The following is a 24,023-nucleotide window of genomic DNA, read 5'->3' as shown; positions in this document are numbered from 1 at the left end:
TGATGGTGATGGTACTTAATTCGTCCCTCATTCTTTAATGGGACGTTCATAATATCTTCCACCGTAAAGACTGCTGGAAAATATCTGTTTAATTCGTCTTGTTCCATTTCCTTATTCCACATAATCAACTCCCCACATTCATTTTCTCAGGGGTTTATGTTCACTTTGACCTCTCTTTCTTTTTAAAGAAGCTCTTATTATCAATTTTTATTTCCTTGTTTGTTTGCCCTTATAGTTTATTTCTTTTTTTTAAAGTGTTCCTTTCCTAGATTCTGAATTTTCCCAGTCTTCAGGGCTATCACTGATTTTTGCCTCCCAATATGCTTTCTTTTTCAACTTAATAGTTTCCTTAACTTCTTTGAGTAGCCATGGTTGGTTTATCCCTCTCTTAGAATCTTTCCTCCTTGCTGGGTATATTTTTGCTGAGTCATGAATTTCTTTCTTAAATGATTTCTACTGCTTGCTTATTGTTTTTCCTACTAATCTATATGTCCAGTCCATTATAGTTAACTCTATCCTCATATCATTGTCGTTCCCTTATTTAAGTTAAGCACAGTTATTTTTAACTAAGTTCTTCATTCTTAAATTCAAACATAATCGTGCAATGTTGCAAATTTGGTTTCAACAATAAAACATAGGTTTATTATGCAAAAGAGACAAAAGTAAAATAGAATGAGCCAACTGTTTATATATAATGCATATTTAAAGATTCCAAAATATACAAATTAACCAAAATCCGCTTAATCCCAATAACATTACAGTGTTCAAACACTACAGAGAAATCTCTTCTCTATCTCATCTAAGTTTGACTTAGCTGTGGCTTCAATCTCCAGTCGTGAGAATCTGCTGGTTCCCTTTGTTTAGGAAATAACGGAGTATAACCCTTCTCAGCTTCAAATATTCCAAGATGGCAGTGACAGAGTAGACAGCGTCAGGGCTCCTCAGTCTGGGGCTCACCAATTCCATCCTTCTTGTTTTCTTTTCTTTTCCTGTTCTTCTTCATTGTCTTCAAAGTTTATTTTTGGTCTTTTTTTAAAAAAATACTTACTTTGGAGCAGCGGTGACATCATTGGAGTGGCTGAGGGCCAGAGTAAAGCAGGCTGGAGACATGGAGTGGAGCAGGCACGAGCAGAGCAGGAATGGCCAGGGTCTGGAGGCCTGAGCAGAGTGAGGACAGCCACTGTACCCTGAGCAGAGTCGGATAACCAGTATGCCTGGAGTGGGGACAGTTGTTGGACTGGAGACCGGTGTAGGCAGTCAGTGGCTTGTGAGCCCAGTCAGATCACGTGTTAATATACTGCAGGTCCTTTACAGAAAGACTGTAATGTTTATCTTTTTAACTTTAGTTCTTATTTCTATAAGTTATAATATGAACACCTGTAAGGTATTGTAACTTATTTTATCTCTCTATTTTGCATCTAAGATTTGTACCTAGGTACCTTATACATAAGATGGCACCATGTTGGGTGACATTGTAAACTTTTCACAGTACTCCTGTACTTCTATACTTGAGTACAGATGACAATAAATCTATTCTAATTCTAAATAACCACTCCTTGCTTTAACCAAATACTTCTGATCTGGAACTTTTCCTGATCTTCTGACATGAAGGTAACCAATTTTTAATCAACTCGAGACTTTCTTCTCCCTTTCTCAGAAGCAACTGCTTTACACATGAAGCTTCAGCTAAAAACCCTGAGAACTGCCCAATTGAAATCCAAAAACTTTCTTCAATCAATGATGTTTCTCCTAAACCCCCAAAAATTCCAGAATCTTCTTTTGAAAAGCTTAATGCACTACGCTGTTTACTTTGTTCACTCATAAACTCTTCCAGTGGAAACAAAAAAAATTATTACTCTTTAGAAAGTCTTTCTCTAACATTGTGGGTTTTTTTTAAAAAGCCACCCTGGCTTTAAAAACCAGCAGAGGGTAACTAAAAAAGCAATAAAGGCAGAGAAGATTAAATATGTCAGTAAACTAGCTAGTAGTATAGAGATGATTGCAACTTTTTTTTAGATATCTAAGAGGTAAGACAGAAGCAAGAGTGGACATTGAACTTTTGGAAAATGAGGCTGGAGGAGGAGTAATGGGGGACAAAAAAATGGTGAAGGAACTGAATAGATATTTTGCATCAGTTTTCTTAGTGGAAAACACAGCAGAATACCAGAATTTCAGGGGCAGAGCTTAGTGGCCATCATTAAGGATTAGGAGCTAGGGAAGCTGAAAGATCTTAAGGTGGTTACATCACAAGGATAAGATGGACTACATCCTGCAGTTCTGAAAGTGGTTGCTGAGGAGATTGTACAGGCATTGATGGTGATCTTTCAGGAATCACTGTAGTCAAAGGGAGTCCTAGATAACTGGAAAGTGGAAAATGTAGCATCCCTGTTTAAGAAGGGAGGGAGGTAGAAGACAGGAGACTATAGGCTGGTTAGCCCAACCTTGGTCATTGGTAAGATTTTTAAAGGCCATTATTAAGGATGAGATTGTGGAGTACTTGGAAGTGCATGGGAAAATAGTCAGTACAGCTTTGTTAAGAGGAGGTCATGCCTGACAAATATGCTAGAGTTCTTTGAGGAGGTAACATGCAAGTTAGACAATGGAGAGCTAGTGAATGTGATCTATTTGGATTTCCAGGAGGCTTTTAGCAAGGTGCTGCGAGGGATACTGCTAAATAAGTTGAAACCCCATGGCATTGGGGAAAGTACTGGCATAGATAGGGGATTGGCTGACTGGCAGAAGGCAGAAAGTGGGGATAACTTTTTCAGGATGGCAGTTGGTGATGAGTGGAGTTCTGCAGGGGTCAGTATTGGGATCACAACTATTCATGTTCTGGACGAAGAAACCAAGGGTATTGTTGTTAAATTTGCAAAATACTTTAAGGTGAAGGGGCAGGTAGAGTTGAAGAAGCAAGGAGACTGCAGAAGAACGTGGACAGCCTAGTGAAATAACTGCACAGAAGCTGGTATCCTGTCATCAGGTCACCCTTTATTTCGTTGTGCACAGTACTCTGACTGGCCAGAGCTTGGAGTCAGTCCCCTGAACTGAGGAGGAGATTCTAAATCCCCTGCTTATAATTTTTTTAAATTGAGGAGATTCTGCATATCCTTTTTTTATATAACCCCCACACTACTGCTTAACAGCGGTACTGTTTATTTTTCCCCAGCACCCATGTCGTGTGTGTGCAGGTGTAAGACACAGTGAAGAACAACAAGTGCAAAAATCTTTACTTATTTATCCCCTGCTTATATACTTGTTTCTTCTTTTAATATTTTTGCTAGTTATTTTGTTTTCTTTTTCCTTTCTAATTTCCACAACACTACTGCCTAACAGCGGTAGTGTTTATTTACTCCGCAGCACCCATGTCATGTGTGTGCAGGTGTAGGATACAGAGAAGAATGAGTGCAGAAATCTTTATTTATTTATCCCTTGCTTATATTTTTTCTCCTTTTTTTCTCTCCCCCACGTTATCACCTAACAAATAAGAATAGGGAGAGGTGAGGCTATGGATCAACATAATCAGGGTGACAGGTGGCTGAGAGTTAGCGTGACTTAAGACATGGGCAGGAAAGATTTGAATGACCACAAGCTTACAGAATGGGGTAGACTAGTCAGGCATCTGTTTAAATTAGAATATTCAAAGTTATCAGAAGGGTAAACAAGATTTCAGTAGATGAACCAAAACAGGGGCAATGTCTGACATATAGATGGAAATAGATGGTTTTCATGATGGCATGAATATGTGGTTGGATGCTCATCAGTCTGTAATGACGTAAGATGTTGATTTTTATACTTATAACAGCAGTAGTGCTTATTTTTATCCCCTGCTTATATATTTTTTAAACTTTTCTCATAGTTATATTTTTTTCCCATTTGCCCCACACTACCACCTCACAACGCTCATGCTTATTTATTCCCCAGCACCCATGTCATGTGTGTGCAGGTGTGGGACACAGTGAAGAACAATGAGTGCAGAAATCTTTATTTATTTATCCCATCATAGTTATAGAGTCATAGAGATGTACAGCAGAGAAAAAGACCCTTTGGTCCAAGTTGTCCATGCCAACCAGATATCCCAACCCAATCTAGTCCCACCTGCCCACACTACCGCCTAACAACGGTCGTGCTTATTTCTATCACCTGCTTTTTTTTTTGCTCTAAACTGAGGAGACTCCAAATCTCCTGTTTTTTTAAAATCTCCTGGTAATGCCTATTTTTACTCTGACACTACCACCGAACAGCGGTAGTGCTTATTTTTATCTCCTGCTTATATTAGTCAGCCAGGGCTTTCCTGATTGGTCCAGGTTAACAACCCAAATCAAGGATCTCGTAATTAACAGGATCCACCTGATTTAAATCACTAGAGTAGTGTTAGCATGGATGAAATGATATCAGTCCGAGCCCAGAGTGCGGTTCAACAATCGGTAACGTTTATTGCTACAGTAACGCCGGTGGAGACCAACCGAAGTCCAAAACTCGGCTGCTCTCCTGTTCCCGCGCGCTGCTATATATTTTTTACTTTTAGTTGTCAGGATGTGTGGAATTTGAGGATAAATGGGATGATCGTTCCCCATCATCACTGGAGTAGGTGCAAATAGTATGTTTCCTGCCGTCCCAGGAGAGTTGCAGGGCACGCACAATAGGGTGCTAATTGGTTTATATAAAACGGGTCCGGGTATTATCTGCTTGTCTCTCTCTGTGAGGACAGGGGCTAGCACCCCCCTTTGTTCCCTTGGGCTGTCTCCTATCTCCCGGTCACGTGGGCGGACCGGCAGCTGCTGAGTTCTGTGGGTTTAAAGCTGCGACTGCTGTTTAAAACCCAAAATGAATTCTTATAGTTTCCTGATGTAGGCATAGTCCCGTGGCAAAAGCAGGGCGGCTCCGATGCCTGCTTGCAGTAGGAAAGTGGACAAAGAAGTTGCAGATGGAATACAATGTGGGAAAGTGTGAGGTTATGTACTTTGTTAGCATTCATTTCAAGAAGACTAGAATATAAGAGCAGAAATGTACTGTTGAAGCTGTATAAGCTATATGTCTGGTCAGATTGCGTTTACAACATTGGGAGCAGTGAGTTTTGAGAAGATTTGTAGCTCAGCTTGAGGTTTTGGGTGTAGGTTTGCTCGCTGAGCTGGAAGGTTCATTTCCAGACGTTTCGATACTCTACTAGGTAACATCTTCAGTGGGCCTCAGGCGAAAATTCCTGCTTTCTATTTATATGTTTGGGTTTCTTTGGGTTGGTGATGTCATTTCCACAGGAAATCGCTTCCTCCAATAGGTGTTCAACATGAAGAAGTAGATTCATCAGCTGAAGTGGCGTGATAGGTAGTAATTAGCAAGGTTTTCTTTGCCCCTGTTTAATATGATGCCAGAAAACTTCATGGGGTCCAGAGTCCATGTTAAGGACTCCCAGGACAACTTCTTCCCAACTGTGTACCACTGTACTGCCATCTTTGGTCCATCTGTCCTATTCGTGGGACTGACAAAACCCAGAGATGGTAAAGGTAATGTCTGGTACATTGTCTATATGGTACATGAGTATAACTGCTAGGACTTTGCTTGTCTTAAGTTAGTATGTAATTCTCTTCATAGGATGATAACTACCTAAGAGTTAAGTCAGAAGGCAAATAGCTTTTATGGACTAATTAGGTAATTACAGTAAACGTATGTAAAGGATTCTTGTGGTGCAGGGTAATGCCCCTACCTCTGAGCCAGGTGGCCCGGGTTTAAGTCCCACCTGCTCCAGAGATGTGTCATAACATGCCTGGACAGCAGCCTCCTGGCACGGCTTGGCATGACGTACCTGCCTCCCCACCTGTTGTAGCATCCTCCCAGCATGGCGGCCTCAGCCCAACGTGGCATCATCGGCCTGGAATGGTGGTCTGAAGCAATCTCCCAGTCCCATGGTCCTCCAAGCATAGCCTGGCATAGTCTGGAGCCAGCAGCCAATGAAGTTTCGAAGCTAGGTGCCAGTATGGTCTACTGTTCTGAACTTTTATTTCTGCAATGCCGGACATTTTATTTCTCTATTGTCTAAGATCTTGTAACTAAAGAAGGTATACCTAGGTGATGTTTACACTTTTCACTATACTAATTTGAGTATATATGACAACAAAAGCCAATTCTATTCAAAGGATTAAGAATATCTATTAAAAGGAGACTCAGCCAGTAGGTTGGTGGCTTTATTGTACCTGGTTGTTTGCATTCAAACTCTGTTAATACTGTAAGCATAGATTCTACCTCAAAGCATTTAGCTTATCGTGAAAGGGGCAACAGTCCTAGAGGACCATGGCTTCTCTCTCATCACAGCAAGATGGTGCGTTTAACCTGAGCATGACCATGTCTCAAGCAAGGGATGAGGTTGAGAAAATGGGCCTTTATGATGACCTCATCTGGAGCGGGAACTGAATCCACACTGCTGGCATTTCTCTGCATTGCAGACCAGCTGTCCAGTAATGTGAGCTAACCTGTCCCTCAGGACAAGTCTAGTCTGATTGGATAATGAAATATGGGAGTGGGATGGTTGGAGACAGAATATTTCATAATGCAACCACTCAGGTGAAACCAGACTTAGCAACCCTAGTACCACAAACACGTCATTAGAGCCTCAGTTGATGGTGGCAGATGTATCGTATGCATACAACAGTATTTATTTTTCTAGAATATCTTGGGGATATTCTAATTTTCCCTTGTTGCAATATTAACATCTCTATACAGAAATAAAACATTGTTGTTGACAATGAGGTGAATTCATGTACATGTTCCTACTTTTAAGGAGGGTAGATATTTGTAACTGATGTACTGTTGGCTTGTTTCATTTTTAAGACAACTTCTTGGAACTTGAGCAATACTAGCAGACCACATTTGTGGCCCATCACAAATTGTTTTGCTCATGTGGGATTTCTTATGAATCACTTGAATCCTCTTGATGGAAGTAGTCTTACAATGCTGGAAAGTGGAGAAATTTAGAATTTTGACATTGCAATGATTTAAAAATTGCAGCATGTGTACAAACCATAGTTAATTAAAACATGAAACATTTCTTACACAATGGCATTCTCCTAACTTTGCTTTCAATAGCACAATTTCACCATTAGGATCACAGCATTGCCTTCACAGATCCTACCCACATAAAATTATTTTAAGGCTCAGGGATGAGCCTAATACTAGAAACATGAAATTATTGAATTTTCAGTACAGAAGGGGCCATTCAACCTTTGTGTCTGTACCAGCTCCCAAAAGAGCTACCCAGCTAGCGCATTTCTTTAGCCCTATCTCTGTAGCCCTCCAAATTCACTAGTTTCAAATATATATCCAGCTCTCTTTTGAAAGCTCCAATGGAATTCACATCCCTCACTCCCCTACACAGCGCATTCCAATTCCTAACAACTCTAAGTAGTAAAGTTACTCCCCATTTCGTTCCTAACTCTTTTGCTGACAATCTTGAAATTGTGACCCCTAGTTACTGACATATAACCTGTAGCAACAGAATATCCTTCTTTACTCTGTAAAAATTATTCATAATTTTGAACACAACAATAGTCACTTCTTAATCTTCTCTGCTTCTCAGGGAAAAAGCTCAATTTCTCTAATCTTTCCTTATTTCTAAGGTGATTTCTTGGTTTCATTCTAGTAATTCTAGAGGGCGGCACGGTGGCACAGTGGTTAGCACTGCTGCCTCACAGCGTCAGAGACCCGGGTTCAATTCCCGCCTCAGGCGACTGACTGTGTGGAGTTTGCACGTTCTCCCCGTGACTGCGTGGGTTTCCTCCGGGTGCTCCGGTTTCCTCCCACCATCCAAAGATGTGCAGGGTCAGGTGAATTGGCCATACTAAATTGCCTGTAGTGTTAGGTAAGGGGTAAATGTAGGGGTATGGGTGGGTTTCGCTTCGGCGGGTCAGTGTGGACTTGTTGGGCCGAAGGGCCTGTTTCCACACTGTAATCTAATCTAATCTAAATCTCCTTTCCACTCTCTCCAAGACTTTAACATCTTTCCTTAAATATGATGCCCAGAACTGAACACAATACTCCAAATGTGATCTGACTAAACATCTGTAGAGGTGTAGCATCATTTCCTTGTTTTTATTCTTGATCCTTTATACTCTGTACTAAGTTATATAAATCAAAAATGTTCCTGGTATGATCCTCAATCTGTGCTGAGTAGCACAGCATTAAAATTGGCCACAGATTCCCAGGTTTCGCATAATAAAAAGCATGAGCACAGATGAAAATCACAAATCAAGAATGACTCTTGGGATGTGAAGTACAGAGGAAAGCCATCAATTCCACATATTAATATTGATACAATTTCACATGCAGTGTCTCGAAGAGAGCTAGATAACAGAGAAGGAGACACTAGCAAATGAAACAAAAGTTTGCCTCTTCTGCAGAACAAAAAACGGCAATCCTCCACATTTTCACCATAGATATCTGGCACAATATAGGTTTATTAAACAATGTATTGGTTGTACTCTACCCTTTCAGGAGGTCCATGTTGATGCTGCTTGCTGAGATCCAGCATGCGTCAAGACAATGTCCAAAAAGCCATCTATAAAAAAAGAATTTGAACAAGCGCTGAAGACCAGTAGAAAGAAATCAAGAAAATTAAGGTCTAGTTTTCCTGCACAAAATACATGCATAACATTTATGACAAAAGTTCAAATAAAATGTCATAAACTTTAAATGTTAACACTATTTCTCTGCAATGCTGCCAGACCTGCTGGGTAACTCCAGCATTTTCTATTTTTATTCATATTAACATTTAATCATATTAACCTCATTTATTTTAATAAAAATAGTGCCCAACCAAGGTACCTAATAGGTTATTAAAGGCAACCACAGCTTGCTGCAACATCAAGCCATGCAGATTTGAATATCCCCTGGAATTCAATAAGACAAACATCTGTTAATATGGTGTTGGTTGAGGGAGGAATGTTATTCAAGACAGTAGGAAGACATCCTACCCTTTAAATGACTCTTTTAAGATGAAATGCAACAGCCTTTGATATTTTCACATAATGCAGCTTTCCCCCAAAATTGCTCTGAAGGTCTGGGTTATATGCTAAGCCCCGAAAAGCTTTTGACTTTGAAGCCATACATTTACAGGAAGGTACATACAAAGTTGCATACCCTGTAAGAGAAGCAGTCAATGATATTAATTATTTATCCTGTTTTTTAATCAGTATATTGGCGAAGAAGGAATAGCATTTGAGTTAGTTGACATTTGGACAGCTCTCGAAACAGTGACAACACCATTAATAACTGCAGTTGACCTTACTGACACGGGCGTTAAACAAATTCATCAGGAGGCACTCAGTACTACTCCAGAGAGTTTGGAACTTACCTCCAGATGTACTTGCAGCCAGCTTCAAACTATTGAGAATGGTTGCAGAAAGAAATGAGCTAATTGCAATGTCTCTAGTAAGTTCACATACAATATGGATACCATGAGGAAATTGCTATTAATAATGGCAAAAAGGGAACAGGCCAAGGGGAGCTAGTGACACTTGTGTGAGTGACATATGTGACTAATCACAGCTTTGCATAAATAGTAGTTGCCACTGATGTCGGTGAACCAAGGTTAGTCATAAATTGAGAAACATCATCAATGTCTCCTGCGTTTGGTCACTTGTCTATCTATCAATGCTATTCTGTCAACTAGGAGAAAATGGATCATGAGGCACAGCCACAATCAAAACAATAGTACTATGAAAAACTAAGCAAATCACATTAGCATACAAATTACTAGCACTGTGTATTAGAATAAGATAAACTCATTGGCATTGTTTTTATCATCTCCTTCATTGTGCAGGAAATCATCTCTCCAAAAGCCGAAAACCATTCATTAGAACTAGCTGAAATTGGTTCTTGCTGTGCTACAAAGAAAGAAGCTAGCTATTCAGTAAGCATGTACTAAGTGGTTAAGACGTTTTCTGCTTTTAACATTTTAATATAGTAAACAAATTGGTGGTAACATTAAAATAAAATATAGAAAATGCAATAGAAGTAAGTGAACACTACATTTAAATAATTAAGAATCATTAAACACGGCAGTTCAGATGAAGCATCAAAATTGCAGCATATGGGAGCTCCTGGATACCATTGTGATCCAGGCAAACACGTCCTCAGTAAGTATTTCAAATTCAAGCAGTTTCAACTGAGAGTTTATGACCTCTGAACTATAACCACTGCAATTTATCAGGGAGGAGAGGAAGTTACCTGGATTATTTGTAGCAGAAACCAGTCACAATCTTTGAACAGGATCTTCAGATTTGGTTAGTAATCAATAACAGGAGGGTGTGACTGTGAATGAGGCTGTAAGGAGTCTCAGATGGCAGTAGTGCAAGAAAGTCAGCCTTTGCAATTGTCCAATAGGCATGAAGTCTGTTTGGGTGAGAGGGGGACTGCAGGATAGATGAACAAACAGAGCATGGAAGCTTGCTGCAGGAAGCCACGTAAGTAGTGGGGGGCAAAAAAGAATGTCATAATTGTAGTTCTGAGGAAGGATCATCGGGCACGAAACATTAACTCTAATTTCTCTCACAGATGCTGCCAGACCTGCTGAGCTTTTCCAGCAATGTCTGATTTTTGTTATTGTTGTTGGTCATAACTGTAGCAGTAGGTAACTATATAGTGAGAGGGATTGACACAGTTCTCTGCAGCAAAGATTGAGAGACCAGTTGACTGTATTGCCTGCCCAATGCCAGGGTTAGGGATATCTGTTCAGGGATGGAAAAGAACTTGAAGTGGAGGGGCGGGAACCTATTAGTCATGTTCCATGTATTTTCTAATAGGTAGAAACAGGAAAGAGGGTCTGCATAGAGAGTTAGAGGAAATAGGCACTAAATTATAAAGCAGACTCTCAAGCTAGTAATCTCAGGATTATTACTTGATCTGCATGCAATTTGTCATGGTGCACATAAAATTAGAGAGATGAATATGTTGCGTAAATGCTGGTGAGAGAGAAGTGGATTTCTGTTCATGGGCCACTGGCCCCAGTGCTGGAGAAAGTGGGACTGGAGAAGTGTTTACACCTGAACCATGCTTGTATGTACTTGCCAATGCACTTGCAAATTACATAAACAGAGAAGGTTTAAAGCTAAATAGTGGGGGCAAGGAACCAAATGTAGAAAGATGTAAGGTATCAAAGAGTAAATGTACAACCTAAGTGAGTAAATAATAAAATGGGAAAGTGAATGTCAGGAAGAGGTCAAGAGAAAAACCAAGAGATACACCAGCAATCAAGACAAGATGCTACAAAGATATGAAAAAGTCAATACTAAAAATCAAGAATCTGAATGCTTCCAGTGTTCACCACAAAGTAAGTGAATTGATAGTGCACATTGAAGTAAGCAAGAAAACCCGATAGCCATTGCAAAGACATGGCTTCAGGACGACAACGACTGTATCCTAAATGTTGAGATATATTTATCACATATCCTTATAGAGTCTTACAGCACGGAAACAGACCCTTCAGTTCAACTAGTCCATGCCAAACATAATCCCAAACTGAATTAGTCCCACTTGCCTGTTCCTGGCCCGTATCTCTCCAAACCTTTCCTGTTCATGTATGTATCCAAATGTCTTTTAAATGTTGGAATTGTACTAACATCCATAGCTTCCTCAGGAAGCTCATTCCACACGCAAACCACCGTCTGGGTTAACAATTTGCCTCTTTTGTCTTTTTTAAATCCCTGCTCTCTCACCTTAAAAATGTGCCCCCTAGTTTTGAAATCCCCCATCCTAGGGAAAAGACAAATACCATTAACTCTATCTATACCCCTCATTATTTTATACACTTCTATCAGGTCGCTTCTCAACCTCCTACAGTGAAAAATGTCCTAGCCTATCCAACCTTCCTTTATAACTCAAACCTTCCATATCTGGCAACATCCTAGTAAATCCCTTCTGAACTCTCTCCAGCTTAATAATATCTTTCCTAACTATCACGAAAATAGGAAGCGAGGTCGAGATGGAGGAGTAGTACTGTTAATCAAGCATGGCATTTGTGCAGTAGTTAAAGATAATCTTAATTCAAAAGATCAGGACATTGAATCGGTTTGAGCAAAGATGAAGAATAGGAGGGGAAAGTTACAAATGGGAGTGGTCCATAAACTCCCTAACTAACCACAATGAGGTACAAAGTACACAAAAAGAAAAATTGCTTATCATAAATGAATGGCAATAATCATAGGTAACCTTAATCTATATATAAACTAGAAAAATCAAACTGGCAGAGAATGTTTTCCAAGTAGTTTCTTGGAACAGCACCTTTTGGAATTGAACATTGTATTGTGTAATATGGCAGGATTAATTAATGACCTCAGAGATAAGGCATGCCTAGTTGCAACGAGGATTTAAAAAATCCATTAATAATTGTAAACCAATGATAGAAGGGAGAGAGAAAATTAATAGAATTACAATCATAAGGGAAGTACTAAGCAAACGGATGGAGCTATCAGCTGACAAGTCTCCCGATCCATTGACTTCATTCTTGGGTCTTAAAAAAAGGTTGCTAATGAACTGCAAGATACATTGGTGTTAATTTTCCAAAATTCTCTAGATTCAGGAAAGTTTCCATTAAACAGGAAGGTAGCAAATGTAAAATTCAAGAAGCGAAGGAGGCAGAAAACAGGAAACCATATGCCACCCAGCTTGACATTTGTCCATCATTAATGAAATAACAGCTATGCATTTGGAAAAACTTTAGATAATTGGATGGAACCCAACTGGTGAGACCACATCTTGAATACTGTGTGCAGTTTTGATCCCCTTATTTCAGGGGGGATATAAATGCATTGAAAGCAGTTCAGAGGCGATTTACAAGACTGATATCTGGAATGTAAGGGTTAACTTATGAGGACAGGTTGGTCTTGTTTCCACTGGGGTTTAGAAGAACAGAGATGGCTTGATTGAAGGGTCTTGATGAGGTGGAACGAAAGACTGTTTGCTCTGGTGGGTGAGTCCAGAATTAGAGGGTACTGATATAAAATGGGTCAAACTTTCAGGGCACAGTTGAGGAGTATTCTTTTTCTGAGAGTTATGCAGCTTTGAAGTTCTCTGCTGCAGTAAGTGGTGAAAGAGGTGGGGGTCATTAAATAGTTTTAAGACACAATGGAATAGCACAGTTGCTCAGTGGTTAGTACTGCTGCCTTACAATACCAAGGACCCGGGTTCAATTCCAGCCTCTGGTGATTGTGCAAACTCCACACAGACATTCTCCCCATGTCTTGTTTCCTCTGGGTGCTCCAGTTTTGTTCCACAATCCAAAGATGTGCAGGTTAGGTGAACTGGCCATTCTAAATTGTCCATAGTGTTCAGGGATGTGTAGGTTAGGTGAATTAGTCAGGGGTAAACATAAAGTAATGGGGAATGGATTTGGATGGGATACTTTTCGGAGGGTCGGTACGGACTTGTTAGGCTGAAGGGCCTGTTTCCACACTGTAGGGATTTTAATTCTTAAAAACAATTCTAATTGAATAGATTCTTATTAGGCAGAGGAATTGAGAGTTCTCGGGGTAGGTGGGAACATGGAATTAGAAACACAAAGAGATTAGCCATGATTTTATTGAATTATGAAGTCAGCTCAAGGTCTGCAGGCCAAATGGCCTATTTCTGCTCCTATTTTATATGTTCAGAGCAGGGGTCAATTTTGATTCACCTGCACATTTATATGCCCAGATTCTTGTGGGAGCTTGAGAAAATATTCCTTTCGGGCTGTGGTTCAATCATCAAAATTAAATAAGAAAAGCTTTTCCACTTACTTATTAAAGACAAAATAACTTTACACAAAAGAACATAAGAACAGCAGTGGGCCATTCAGCCCATTGCGACTTCTCTGCCATTCGATAAGATTATAGCTGATCATCCATGTCAATTATTTTTCCATATTATGCCAGTATCCCTTCACTTCATTGGCATTTATAAAACTGTCAATCTCTGCGTTAAATACATTCTTCCACAGCTCTGTAGGGTATTCCAAAGATTCACAACCCTCAGGCTAAAAATAGGTTATCCTCAGTGACTTCCCCCATATTTGAAATTGTGTCTTCTGGAGCTGGACTCCTGAGCCAGGTGAAACATCTTATCTGCATTTATCCTATTCCTTTAAGTATTTTGTAGCTTTCAATTAGTTCATCTCTCATTCTTTCAAACTCTAGAGGATAGAGACCCAATTTCCCCAAACTCTCTTCATAGGACAGTCCTGCATCCCAGGAAGAAGTCTGGTGAACCTTTGTTGCACTTCTTCTTTGGCAATAATAGTCTTCCTTCTTAGATAAGAATATTTGGTCCTTAAGAGGACCAACAGAGCTTGAAACTTGAAAAAGGAAAGCATCCAGACAGCCACATCTTATTTTTGTCATCACATTAATTACACTTATAAAATAAAGAAAGCTAACATGAAAGTTAGAAATCTGATGAAGGGTCTGACATTTAAGAATAGGTCAACCAGCTATCTGTGGCCGTGATTTCCTCGTTTTCAGTTTACGTACAGGTGGTTTCAGTGGCAACTGACTTGCATCGAGAAAATCAGCCAGCAACTTCAGGCAGTGTGGTACTTAACAAACAAGGGACCTGATATTACAAGAAGCTTGTCAGTCGCTACTTAAGTGCCTAATTAGCATTTGATCCAGTGGGCTTTGTTGTAGGTGTGAGCAAGAGTGTTCATCACTTTTAAAAAAGCTCCGACACTAACTGAATAAATCATTATATCCAGTCCATGATTTCTAAAGCCACTGATTATGCAAATGAGAATCACATCATTCCTTGTATCTAATATGCTACCTCTTTTCATAGTCTCTGAAAAGTCCACTTCCTCCATGAAATCTAAAACAGAAACAATCCATCTTGCTCAGGAATTCTTGCTCTGCCATTTTATAATATGCATGAGGCATTTTATAATATGCATGAGGAATTGAATGACATGCAGTATTCAATGATAGAAACTGAATCTTTGTGCCTGAACATCATAACAGATGGTATTTTCCATCAACAACACCCCACCTTCTTGTACCAATTTCTCTCTCTAGCATTGAAAAAAGGACAGACAATTTCCAAAAACTCATAATCAATTGTAAAGGTTGTTACAACATGGCAGGGAACCCTTCTGCATATTAGACGAAACATACAGAAAAGCTCACCTCGCCTCGTAATCTGTTAAATATGAGTGAAAGAGAACTACTCAAATTCCAGACAGTATTTTAGTTAAATCTTACTTTCCCCAATCAAAAGAAATTTTATCTTCTCCAAGCTTATTTGATTAGCATATGACTATAATATAAGAGATTTTTCCCTCATTTTTGCTTTTTCTCATCTCACTTGACTAAAGAACAAAGTATAGGTGGAATGACTGCTTAAAATCAGAAAATATTCTTACAGTAGATTTCACCACACCATACTTCCTTATACTTGTGAATTATAATAAGTTAAACTGTTGGTAAACATAATTTTCACAATAGGGTGTACAGAGAAAACTAATCTATATTGAAGTGGGTATTAAAATGGAAATTCCAAATAAGTTAGTTGGAAATAAACAATTATGACTACACTGATACTTTTTCACTATGAATACACATCTAAAGAAAAAGTTTTTTTATTTAATTTAATATTTCTTCCAATGCATTCACCTTATATTGTTCCTTGAGATTAATCTTTAGTAATTTTCAATTTAGTTTAACTTACTGTATTTTTTCTCAGTTCCTTAACAATTTTAAAATGGTTGATTTAATGTTCTGCCATTTTTAACACCCCCGTTTAAACCTTTTACACACAACTGATAGCTATAAATGCTGGGTTACTTATCCTCAGCAATATACTGAAAAATAACAATCAGAATATAAATTTTGCTCACCCGGCATAGGACAGGAAAAGTCAACAGCAAGCCAAGTCCACACAGCTTATTCATTAACCCATCGAAAATCTAGTTCTGGAAAAGTTAATTTAAGTACCAGAATATTTCAAAATTCCATTATATTGAGCTGGGGTATTTGGGTAGAACATATGATTACAAAACTGTTTTTTCTTAAATCAAATTCCCCCACTATAACATTCATTACCAGCTCCTCAATTTAGTTCCAGTGTCAAGTAAGCTCCTCACACTGAGAAAGTGATCTCTTTTCATCCAGCTTGGAAATGCCTCTGTCATTACTTCAGTCAGTAGTTATAGAGTATTACCAGTGCTTTACATCATATACATTAATACATTAATGCTCCATGCCAGTTCACACTCATTGATAAAACACGTGTTAAATTGGACAATAAATCTTCAAGGAAGGCCAAATTCCATTTCAGATTGGAGTGACAGCATAACTTCCCCCACTTAAATTTCATTCATAGCTCTTTTATATTTTAATGAAAAAAAACTACTGCAAGAAATTTATTTCTGAACTGATTAAAAGTTATTCCAGAAATAACTCCACAGAGGTAGGAGTATCAGGTATCCCATCACCAACTCACCCTTTATTTACATGCTGAGAGTCCTTGACATTGATCCAACTCCCTCAGAGCCAGCTCTCAAAATGAACAGTCTGATACTCTTGTTTTTTTCTTGAAAATACCCCAATATTACTGCCATATAGCAGTAGTGCTTATTTTCCCCAGCACCTATGTATGCGTAGAGGTGAGAGACACAAAAATACCAGCTGACTAAATAACTTTATTAATACTCTACACCAGAAAAACACACCTGTGGGCAAGAAATCAGTAACAGGCAGCGCCCCATTGGGCAATGCCTTTGTGAACAAAAAGGTGAAGGGCAGGAACATTTCTTTTTTTTATTTTTAATTCAACATTATATAAATTGACAATACACATGACACACTAACAGTCGATAGTCAAAAAAACTACAAAGAAATGGGGTCTCGAAAACAAACATCCCAAGTCCCCCTATAACCAACAGGAAAAGCAGTACACAGAACAGACAAAATAAACACTCCTGTTCTTAGAAACAAAATCACAATAAACAATAAAGAAAAACAAAAAAAATCCAAAACAAAGTTTACCTTAAAGAAGAGGGAGAGACAAAAAAGAAACCTCTCCTCCTTAGTACGAAGCTCAATAGCAGTAATGAATACACTGACTGTGTGGTCCAGGCAGTTCGTAGGTCAGTCCCCCTCCAAAATGGAGAGTCCTTCACCACTGATCCAGCTCCTTCAGAGGCAGTTCTCAGACCGACAGAACTTCTGACACTTTTTTTAATATGTCTGACACTCCTGTTTATTTTTTCCGTGTGAACTCCTGTTTAATTTTTTCTTCTTTTACTTTTTAAAAATTTTCCCCCACACCACCACCTAACAGCAGGAGTTCTTATTTTTCCCCAGCACCCATGTCGTGTGTGTGCAGGTGTCAGACACATTGAGAAACCAGAAGTGTGTAAATCTTTATTTATATTCCACCACCAGGAAGAAACACCCGCGTGGCCAGTGACAAGCAGTGCCCTTCTCGAGAGAGGGCAATGCTGCATGATCAACAAGTGAAAGTAAGGCAGGAATTAAATTAAAATACAGTTGGAGGGGGAAATAAAACACTCCATTCCCTGCGGTGCCCACCTCTCCCTGAAAATCACGAGGGTGTTGGTAGACACCCCGTGCTCCTTCTCCAGGGACGTCCGGGCTCTAAAATACCTGCAGAAGAGGGGCAGGCAATCAGCCCTAATGACCCCCACCATGGCCCGCTGCCTGACCTGTTTATGACCAGTTTGGCCAGGCCCAGGAGCAGATGCACGAGGAGGTCCTCTGACCTACCCTCCCCCCTCCATAACAGGTGAACAGCTGTAGATGGTTTCCTTGAGGACACTATCCTAAGGAAATCTTGCAAACATGTCCTGGAACTGAGATGATAGACCAACAACAACCATCTTCCTATGTGCCAGATATGATTCCAATCAGAGGAGAGTTTCCCCACCATCAATACTAGATTTGTTAGGGCTCCTTGATTCCATACTCAGTCAAATGCCACCTTGGTGTCAAGGGCAGTCATTCTTACCCAACCTCAGGAATGTAGTTCTTTTGTCCATGTTTGAACCAAGCTTGAAATGAGGTTAGTAGCTGTTTGGCAGAACCCAAACTGAGCAGATTATTGCTGAGCAGGTACTGTTGATGATATGTTTCATCACTTAATTAACTGATAGGTGGTAGTTGGCCAGGTTGCATTTGTCCCCCTTTTATGTGTAGGACATACCTGGGCAATTTTCTACATGGTCAGGTAGATGCCAGCATTGTAGCTGTACTGGAGCAACTTAACTAGGGGTGCAGCAAGTTCTGGAGCATTGGTCTTCAGTGTTATAGCAAGAATGTTGCCAGGGTACATAGCCTTTGCAGTATTCAATGACTCTTATTGTATCTTGATATTATGTGGAGTGAATCGAATTGACTGAAAGCTAGCATTTGTGTTTCTGAAAATCTTTAGAGGATGCCAAGATGGATTATCACTTGGCACTTTTACCTGAAGATTGTTGTGAATGCTTCAGCCTTATCTTTTGCACTGATGTGTTGAGCTCATCCAACATTGAGGATGGGGATATTTGTGGAGCTGCTTCCTCAGTAAGTTGTTCAATTGTGCACCAATATTCATGACTGGTTGTGACAGGACTGCAGAATTTAGATCTTATCTACTGGTTGTGAAATCACTTAGCCCTATCTATCACTTGCATTTTATGCTGTTTTGCATCTTATTCACATTAACATCTCATTTTAGGTATGCCTGATGCTGTTCCTGACACACTCTTCTGCACTGTCCATTATACGATGGCTGATCTCATGATTTGGGGGTGTGGTATGCTGGGCCACAGGATCGCAAGCTGTGTTGCTGATGCTGATGGCCCACGGTGCTTCATGGATGCCCAGTTTTGAGATGCTAGATCTGTTTGAAATGTCTCATTTAGCACACTGATAATGTCACACAACAATAGAAGATATTTTCAATGCGAATTCAGGGCCGTGGTCTCGCTTAGCAATACTATCTGCATCCATGCTATCCTCAATGCCTCCTCCAAGTGTTGTTCAACATAGAAGAGCCCTGATTCATCAGCTGAGGGAGGATGGTTCATGATAATCAGCAGGAGGTTTCTTTGCCCATGCTTAATCTGGTTCAATAAGACTTTATGCTGTCCAGAGTTCCTCCCGACTGTATATTACTGCACCACCACCCCTGCTGGTCTTGTCCTGCCAGTGGGACAGGACATAAGCAGGGATGGTGACTTCTGGGACATTAGGCACGATTCCATAAGAATTAGATTAGATTCCCTACAGTGTGGAAACAGACCCTTCGGCCCAATCAGTCCACACAGACATTCCGAAGAGCAACCCACCCAGACCCATTTTCCTCTGACTAATGCACCTAATGCTATGGGCAATTTAGCATGGCCAATTCACCTGACCTGCACATCTTTGGACTGTGGGAGGAAACCAGAGTACACAGAGTAAACCCACGCAGACACGGGGAGAATGTGCAAACATCACACAGACAGTCGGCAGGGGCTGGAATCAAACCTGGGACCCTAGTGCTGGGAGGCAGCAGTGCTAACCACTGAGCCACCATGCCACCTCAGTACTATGTCAGGCTGTTGCTTGTCAAGCTTGTGAGCTAGCTCTCCCAATTTTGGTACTCGTCCCCAGTTGTTAGTAAGGGGGGATTTCATAGGATGGACAGGGCTCTTTTACTTTTGTCCTTTCCAGTATCTAGATCAATGCCAGATGATCTGTCTGGTTTTATCTTTTGAGACTTTCTAGTGATTGTTATAACCAAGTGGCTTGCTAGGCCATTTCAGTGGACAGTTAAGAGTTAACCACCTCATTGTGGATTTGGAGTCATGTGTGAGCCAGACCAGGTAAGGACTGTAGTGTCCTTTCTGGAATTGAACCAGATGGGTTCTTTTGATAACCGACAATGATTTCATGGTTATCAATAGACGCTTAATTTTTTAAAAATCTAACACTCTCAATCTGAGAAGCAACACTTACAGGAATCACAGATTGGAGAAAGGGAGTCAACATATTTTCCCATATCTCCAATCTTTAACCCTGGTATGATGTCAGAATAGAACCACATGCCAAAACACAAATTCACCTCTTAAGACAATATTTGTATTTCCAAACAGAGCTCTCTCAACATTCTGGGTGAAAATAATTACCCAAGAAACTATATACACCAAAAAGATTCAGAATTAATTTTTGGTGCATTCTAACTGAATAAACTTGGCCACAGCATCCCTGGGTGCTCTTGATTACAGCAGAAATGACTGCATAGCAAATATTACAGAAGTATTTTTGTCTGCATTAATTCATTGATCTTACTCTGTTGTAATTAGAAACAGTATGTGCGAAGATTTGTAGCTCGGGTGCTCGTTGCTGTGGTTCTGTTCGCCGAGCTGGAAGTTTTTGTTGCAAACGTTTCGTCCCCTGGCTAGGCGACATCATCAGTGCTTGGGAGCCTCCTGCGAAGCGCTTCTTTGATGTTTCCTCCGGTGTTTATAGTGGTCTGTCCCTGCCGCTTCCGGTTGTCAGTTTCAGCTGTCCGCTGTAGTAGTTGTTTGTTGATGGAGTTTGTGGATGAATGCCATGCCTCTAGGAATTCCCTGGCTGTTCTCTGTCTGGCTTGCCCTATGATAGTAGTGTTGTCCCAGTCGAATTCATGTTGCTTGTTGTCTGCGTGTGTGGCTACTAAGGATAGCTGGTTGAGGCGTTTCGTGGCTAGTTGATGTTCATGTATGCGGATTGTTAGCTGTCTTCCTGTTTGTCCTATATAGTGTTCTGTGCAGTCCTTGCATGGTTTTTGGCGAATACCTTGTGTAGGTGTTCCTCTTCTTCTTTTTGCAGTTCTGGTGTACTGCAGTGTGTTGTGGCCCTTTTGAATAGTGTCCTGATGCAGCTTCGTTTGTGTGTGTTGGGGTGGTTACTTTCATAGTTGAGGACTTGGTCTGTGTGTGTGGCTTTCCTGTATACCCTTGTAGTGAATTCTCCGTTCGGTGTTCTCTGTACCATCACGTCTAGGAATGGGAGTTGGCTATCCTTGGCAACAGTATACTTGGCATACCTGCAATTTTCTAAAGACTCAAAACTACACAATTGATTGTGTCAAAGTCCATTAATATTAATGCCTTGCATTTCCTGGTGAAATATGGTAATAAGAGATCTATGCAGAATTACAGACGAGTTTACTTCAATTAACCTGATCGATCAAATTGAGTAGAAAATGTTCTTCTCATTGTCAAAGGATGCCTATCCATTTCACATTGCAAGATAAAATGAATTCATTGAAGACTGAATATAACTCTTAAAAATTGAAAGTAATTCAAATCATATTCTTGTCAAAAAGCTTTTAGGAAACAGGAGTGGCACACAATCTCTATTCAGCAGAGTACATGTACCAGTTTAGATATTGTGGCTGCGTTACACAGCCAACTAACTGGGCATTAATTTTTAAAATCTCAATATATTGTAGAATTATAGGCTCTCAGAATGGTTACAGAACAGAACAAGGCAATTCAGCCCTTCATATCTATAGTGGTTCTCTGCAACAGTGGCTCAGGAGGTCCCATTCCCCACTCTTTCCCAACAACACTTCTCTCTGTAATTTTAATAAGATACACATGACAATAAATAAATCAATAGATTAATAAATCAGCATTTTTGAATATCGATCATACCAGGAGAGATCAACTGAGGGGGAAGAGATTGAGAAGAGATGGAATTTGAGGGGTGTATGACTTGGAGGGAGAGATATTACAATTATCACATTCTCTTTTAAAAACTCTCAAACTGAATCTACTCTACTGCATTGTCAGGCAGTCCACTTCATATTGTTACCATATGATGTGTAGGAAATATTTTCCTCCTGTTACCTTTGGCTCTTTTGCCATTCATCTTAAATCTTTGATGCTTAAGCCTTCCATTTTTCTGAAGAAGTCAAATTGGACTGGAAATGTCTGTTTCTCTCTTCAGATATTGCCAAACCTGATAAGTTTCTACTGCACTTTCTGATTTTTATCTGCACTATTTAGATCCCTCATGATTTTTAAACTTGATCACAACACATCTCAATCTCCCTCTTCTAAAGACAACAGTCCCAGATTCACCAAATGGGTGAAGTCAGTGTTGGTCTGTGTGTGATGTGTCTCAAATGTATATGTCTGTCTGAGTAGCTTTTCCCTTGGCCCTACCATTCACCAATATTTCCCCAGTCTCCAATCATAATAGGTGAAGTCAGTCTGGATTGTGCCTGCCATCCTAATCATATTTCTCTCAATATAACTTCCCCCATAATCAACCTTCTTATCTCAACCCTTCCTGCCTTTTTTGGAGATCAATCCTAGCTTCCCTCAATCCTTCTCCTTCAGGTTCCCTTAGCCTTTCCAGAGTCAGTTTCCTCCTGTCTGTTTGTTTTGTGTGCGCAACACAGCACTGTGTTTAACAATGGGGTCTTTAATTAAGTCAACTTCAGCTGTCTTCCTACAGTGTCCTCCATTACAGGTAACATATCCACAGCAGACTACTGAGCCCATTTAAACAAGATTGCACTTCAATCCAAACACTTCCCCACAACCCTCTCAGACTCTTCAGATATTCACCCCTCAAACTACCTCCCCTGAACATCATTGCTCTTTAGAGCTTTCCTTTTCATCCATCCCCTTACACACCCTGAGTCTTTTGGCCCTCTACTCTGCCTCTCCCTCCATTACCATACATACTCTCTCCCTCCAGGTCATACACCCCTCAAATTCCATCTCGTCTCAATCTCTTTCCTTCAATCAATCTTTCTTGGTATGATCGATATTGATGTATTTATTGTCACGTATCTTATTAAAAATACAGTGAGAAGTGTTGTTTAATGTTACCACTCTCTGATGCCATGTTAAAACACAGAAAAATACAATATTTAAAATTTTTAAAATGAGAAATATTAGGTTATTTTTTAAGTCAATAACTTGGAGAACGTTTCTTTCTATAAATATGCCCTCACTTGATCTCGATTTAATGTTCTCACGTGGCTATTCTTCCACCACCTCCCCCCCCCCCCCCCCACCACCCCCCCCCCAACCCCCGACGCAACCGCCTGCGCCCTCCTGTGGTTGGGTTGAGATCTGCAGCATCCCTTTAGAACAAGGAATCGCTGCCAGCGAAATGTTGCTTGACCTGTGAAGTATTTACAGCATTTGCTGTTCGGATCACAGGGAATGTTTCACCAATCTACACTGAGCATAGTCACCATTACCCCAAGGTCAGGTGTAATGTCACAGTCTATGCCAGTGTTTCACTTAAATATAATTAGCTACATAGATTCAATTAATTGTTACTAAAACAGAAATTGCTTGAAAAACTCAGCAGGTCTGGCAGTATTTGTAGAGAGAAATCAGAGTTTCGGGCCCAGTGACTCTTCCTCAGAGCTGCAATTAATTGTCAGTTTGCTTTTCACAACTTTAATTAGTAGGGTATTGACAGTCGAGTCTGAAGTTGCAGAGTCAAAAAATGTGGCACTGGAAAAGCACAGCCAGTCAGGCAGCATCTGAGGAGCAGGAGAGTCGACATTTTAGTATAAGCTCTTCATCAGGAGTGTATTGCACAGTTGCCTAAATCAGAACATTGAAATTTCAATTCCGACTCCATTGAGTTGAGCCTATGATCCAAGTTGACACTCGTAAATGTTGCTCAGAGAATGCAACATTTCAACTTCGAATGCGAAAATCGGCCCAAAAGTTCCCACCCTGTTTGGATTTGAATTTATCCATTTGTCTTTAGATGTTTTCTGCAATGGAGATTCTTGTTCAAAGGCTTCCTGCTACAAACCTATCCAGGAATCCACAAATCCAACAGTAATGAGAACCCACATGGAAACCATGCTTTTTTTTTAACTGCAATGTGCCATGTTTTAGAACATAGAACATAGAAGAATACAGCGCAGTACAGGCCCTTTGGCCCTCGATGTTGCGCCGATCCAAGCCCACCTAACCTATACTAACCCACTATCCTCCATATACCTATCCAATGCCCGCTTAAATGCCCATAAAGAGGGAGAGTCCACCACTGCTACTG

The 24,023-nt window shown here is 40.1% G+C and overlaps 1 protein-coding gene across 1 annotated transcript in view; it reads right to left on the bottom strand.

Moving 5' to 3' along the window:
* LOC122560664 (ankyrin repeat and fibronectin type-III domain-containing protein 1-like) overlaps positions 1-16,046 on the bottom strand; it is an 868,051-nt gene extending 852,005 nt beyond the window's left edge. Inside the window, exons 1-2 of the mRNA XM_043711556.1 lie at positions 15,848-16,046; positions 8,474-8,571 (exon numbers count right to left, since the gene is read on the bottom strand). Of these exons, the coding sequence (XP_043567491.1) occupies positions 8,474-8,571; positions 15,848-15,901 (152 nt within the window). The 5' untranslated portion in view covers positions 15,902-16,046. The remainder of the gene's footprint in view (positions 1-8,473; positions 8,572-15,847) is intronic.
* Between the last annotated feature and the right edge of the window lie 7,977 nt (positions 16,047-24,023).

Source organism: Chiloscyllium plagiosum, chromosome 21 (genome assembly GCF_004010195.1).
Source record: "Chiloscyllium plagiosum isolate BGI_BamShark_2017 chromosome 21, ASM401019v2, whole genome shotgun sequence".
In the NCBI taxonomy this organism is placed as follows: Eukaryota; Metazoa; Chordata; class Chondrichthyes; order Orectolobiformes; family Hemiscylliidae; genus Chiloscyllium; species Chiloscyllium plagiosum.
The sequence above is the reverse complement of the archived record's forward strand: the minus strand, read 5'-3'. Positions and strand labels throughout refer to the sequence as shown.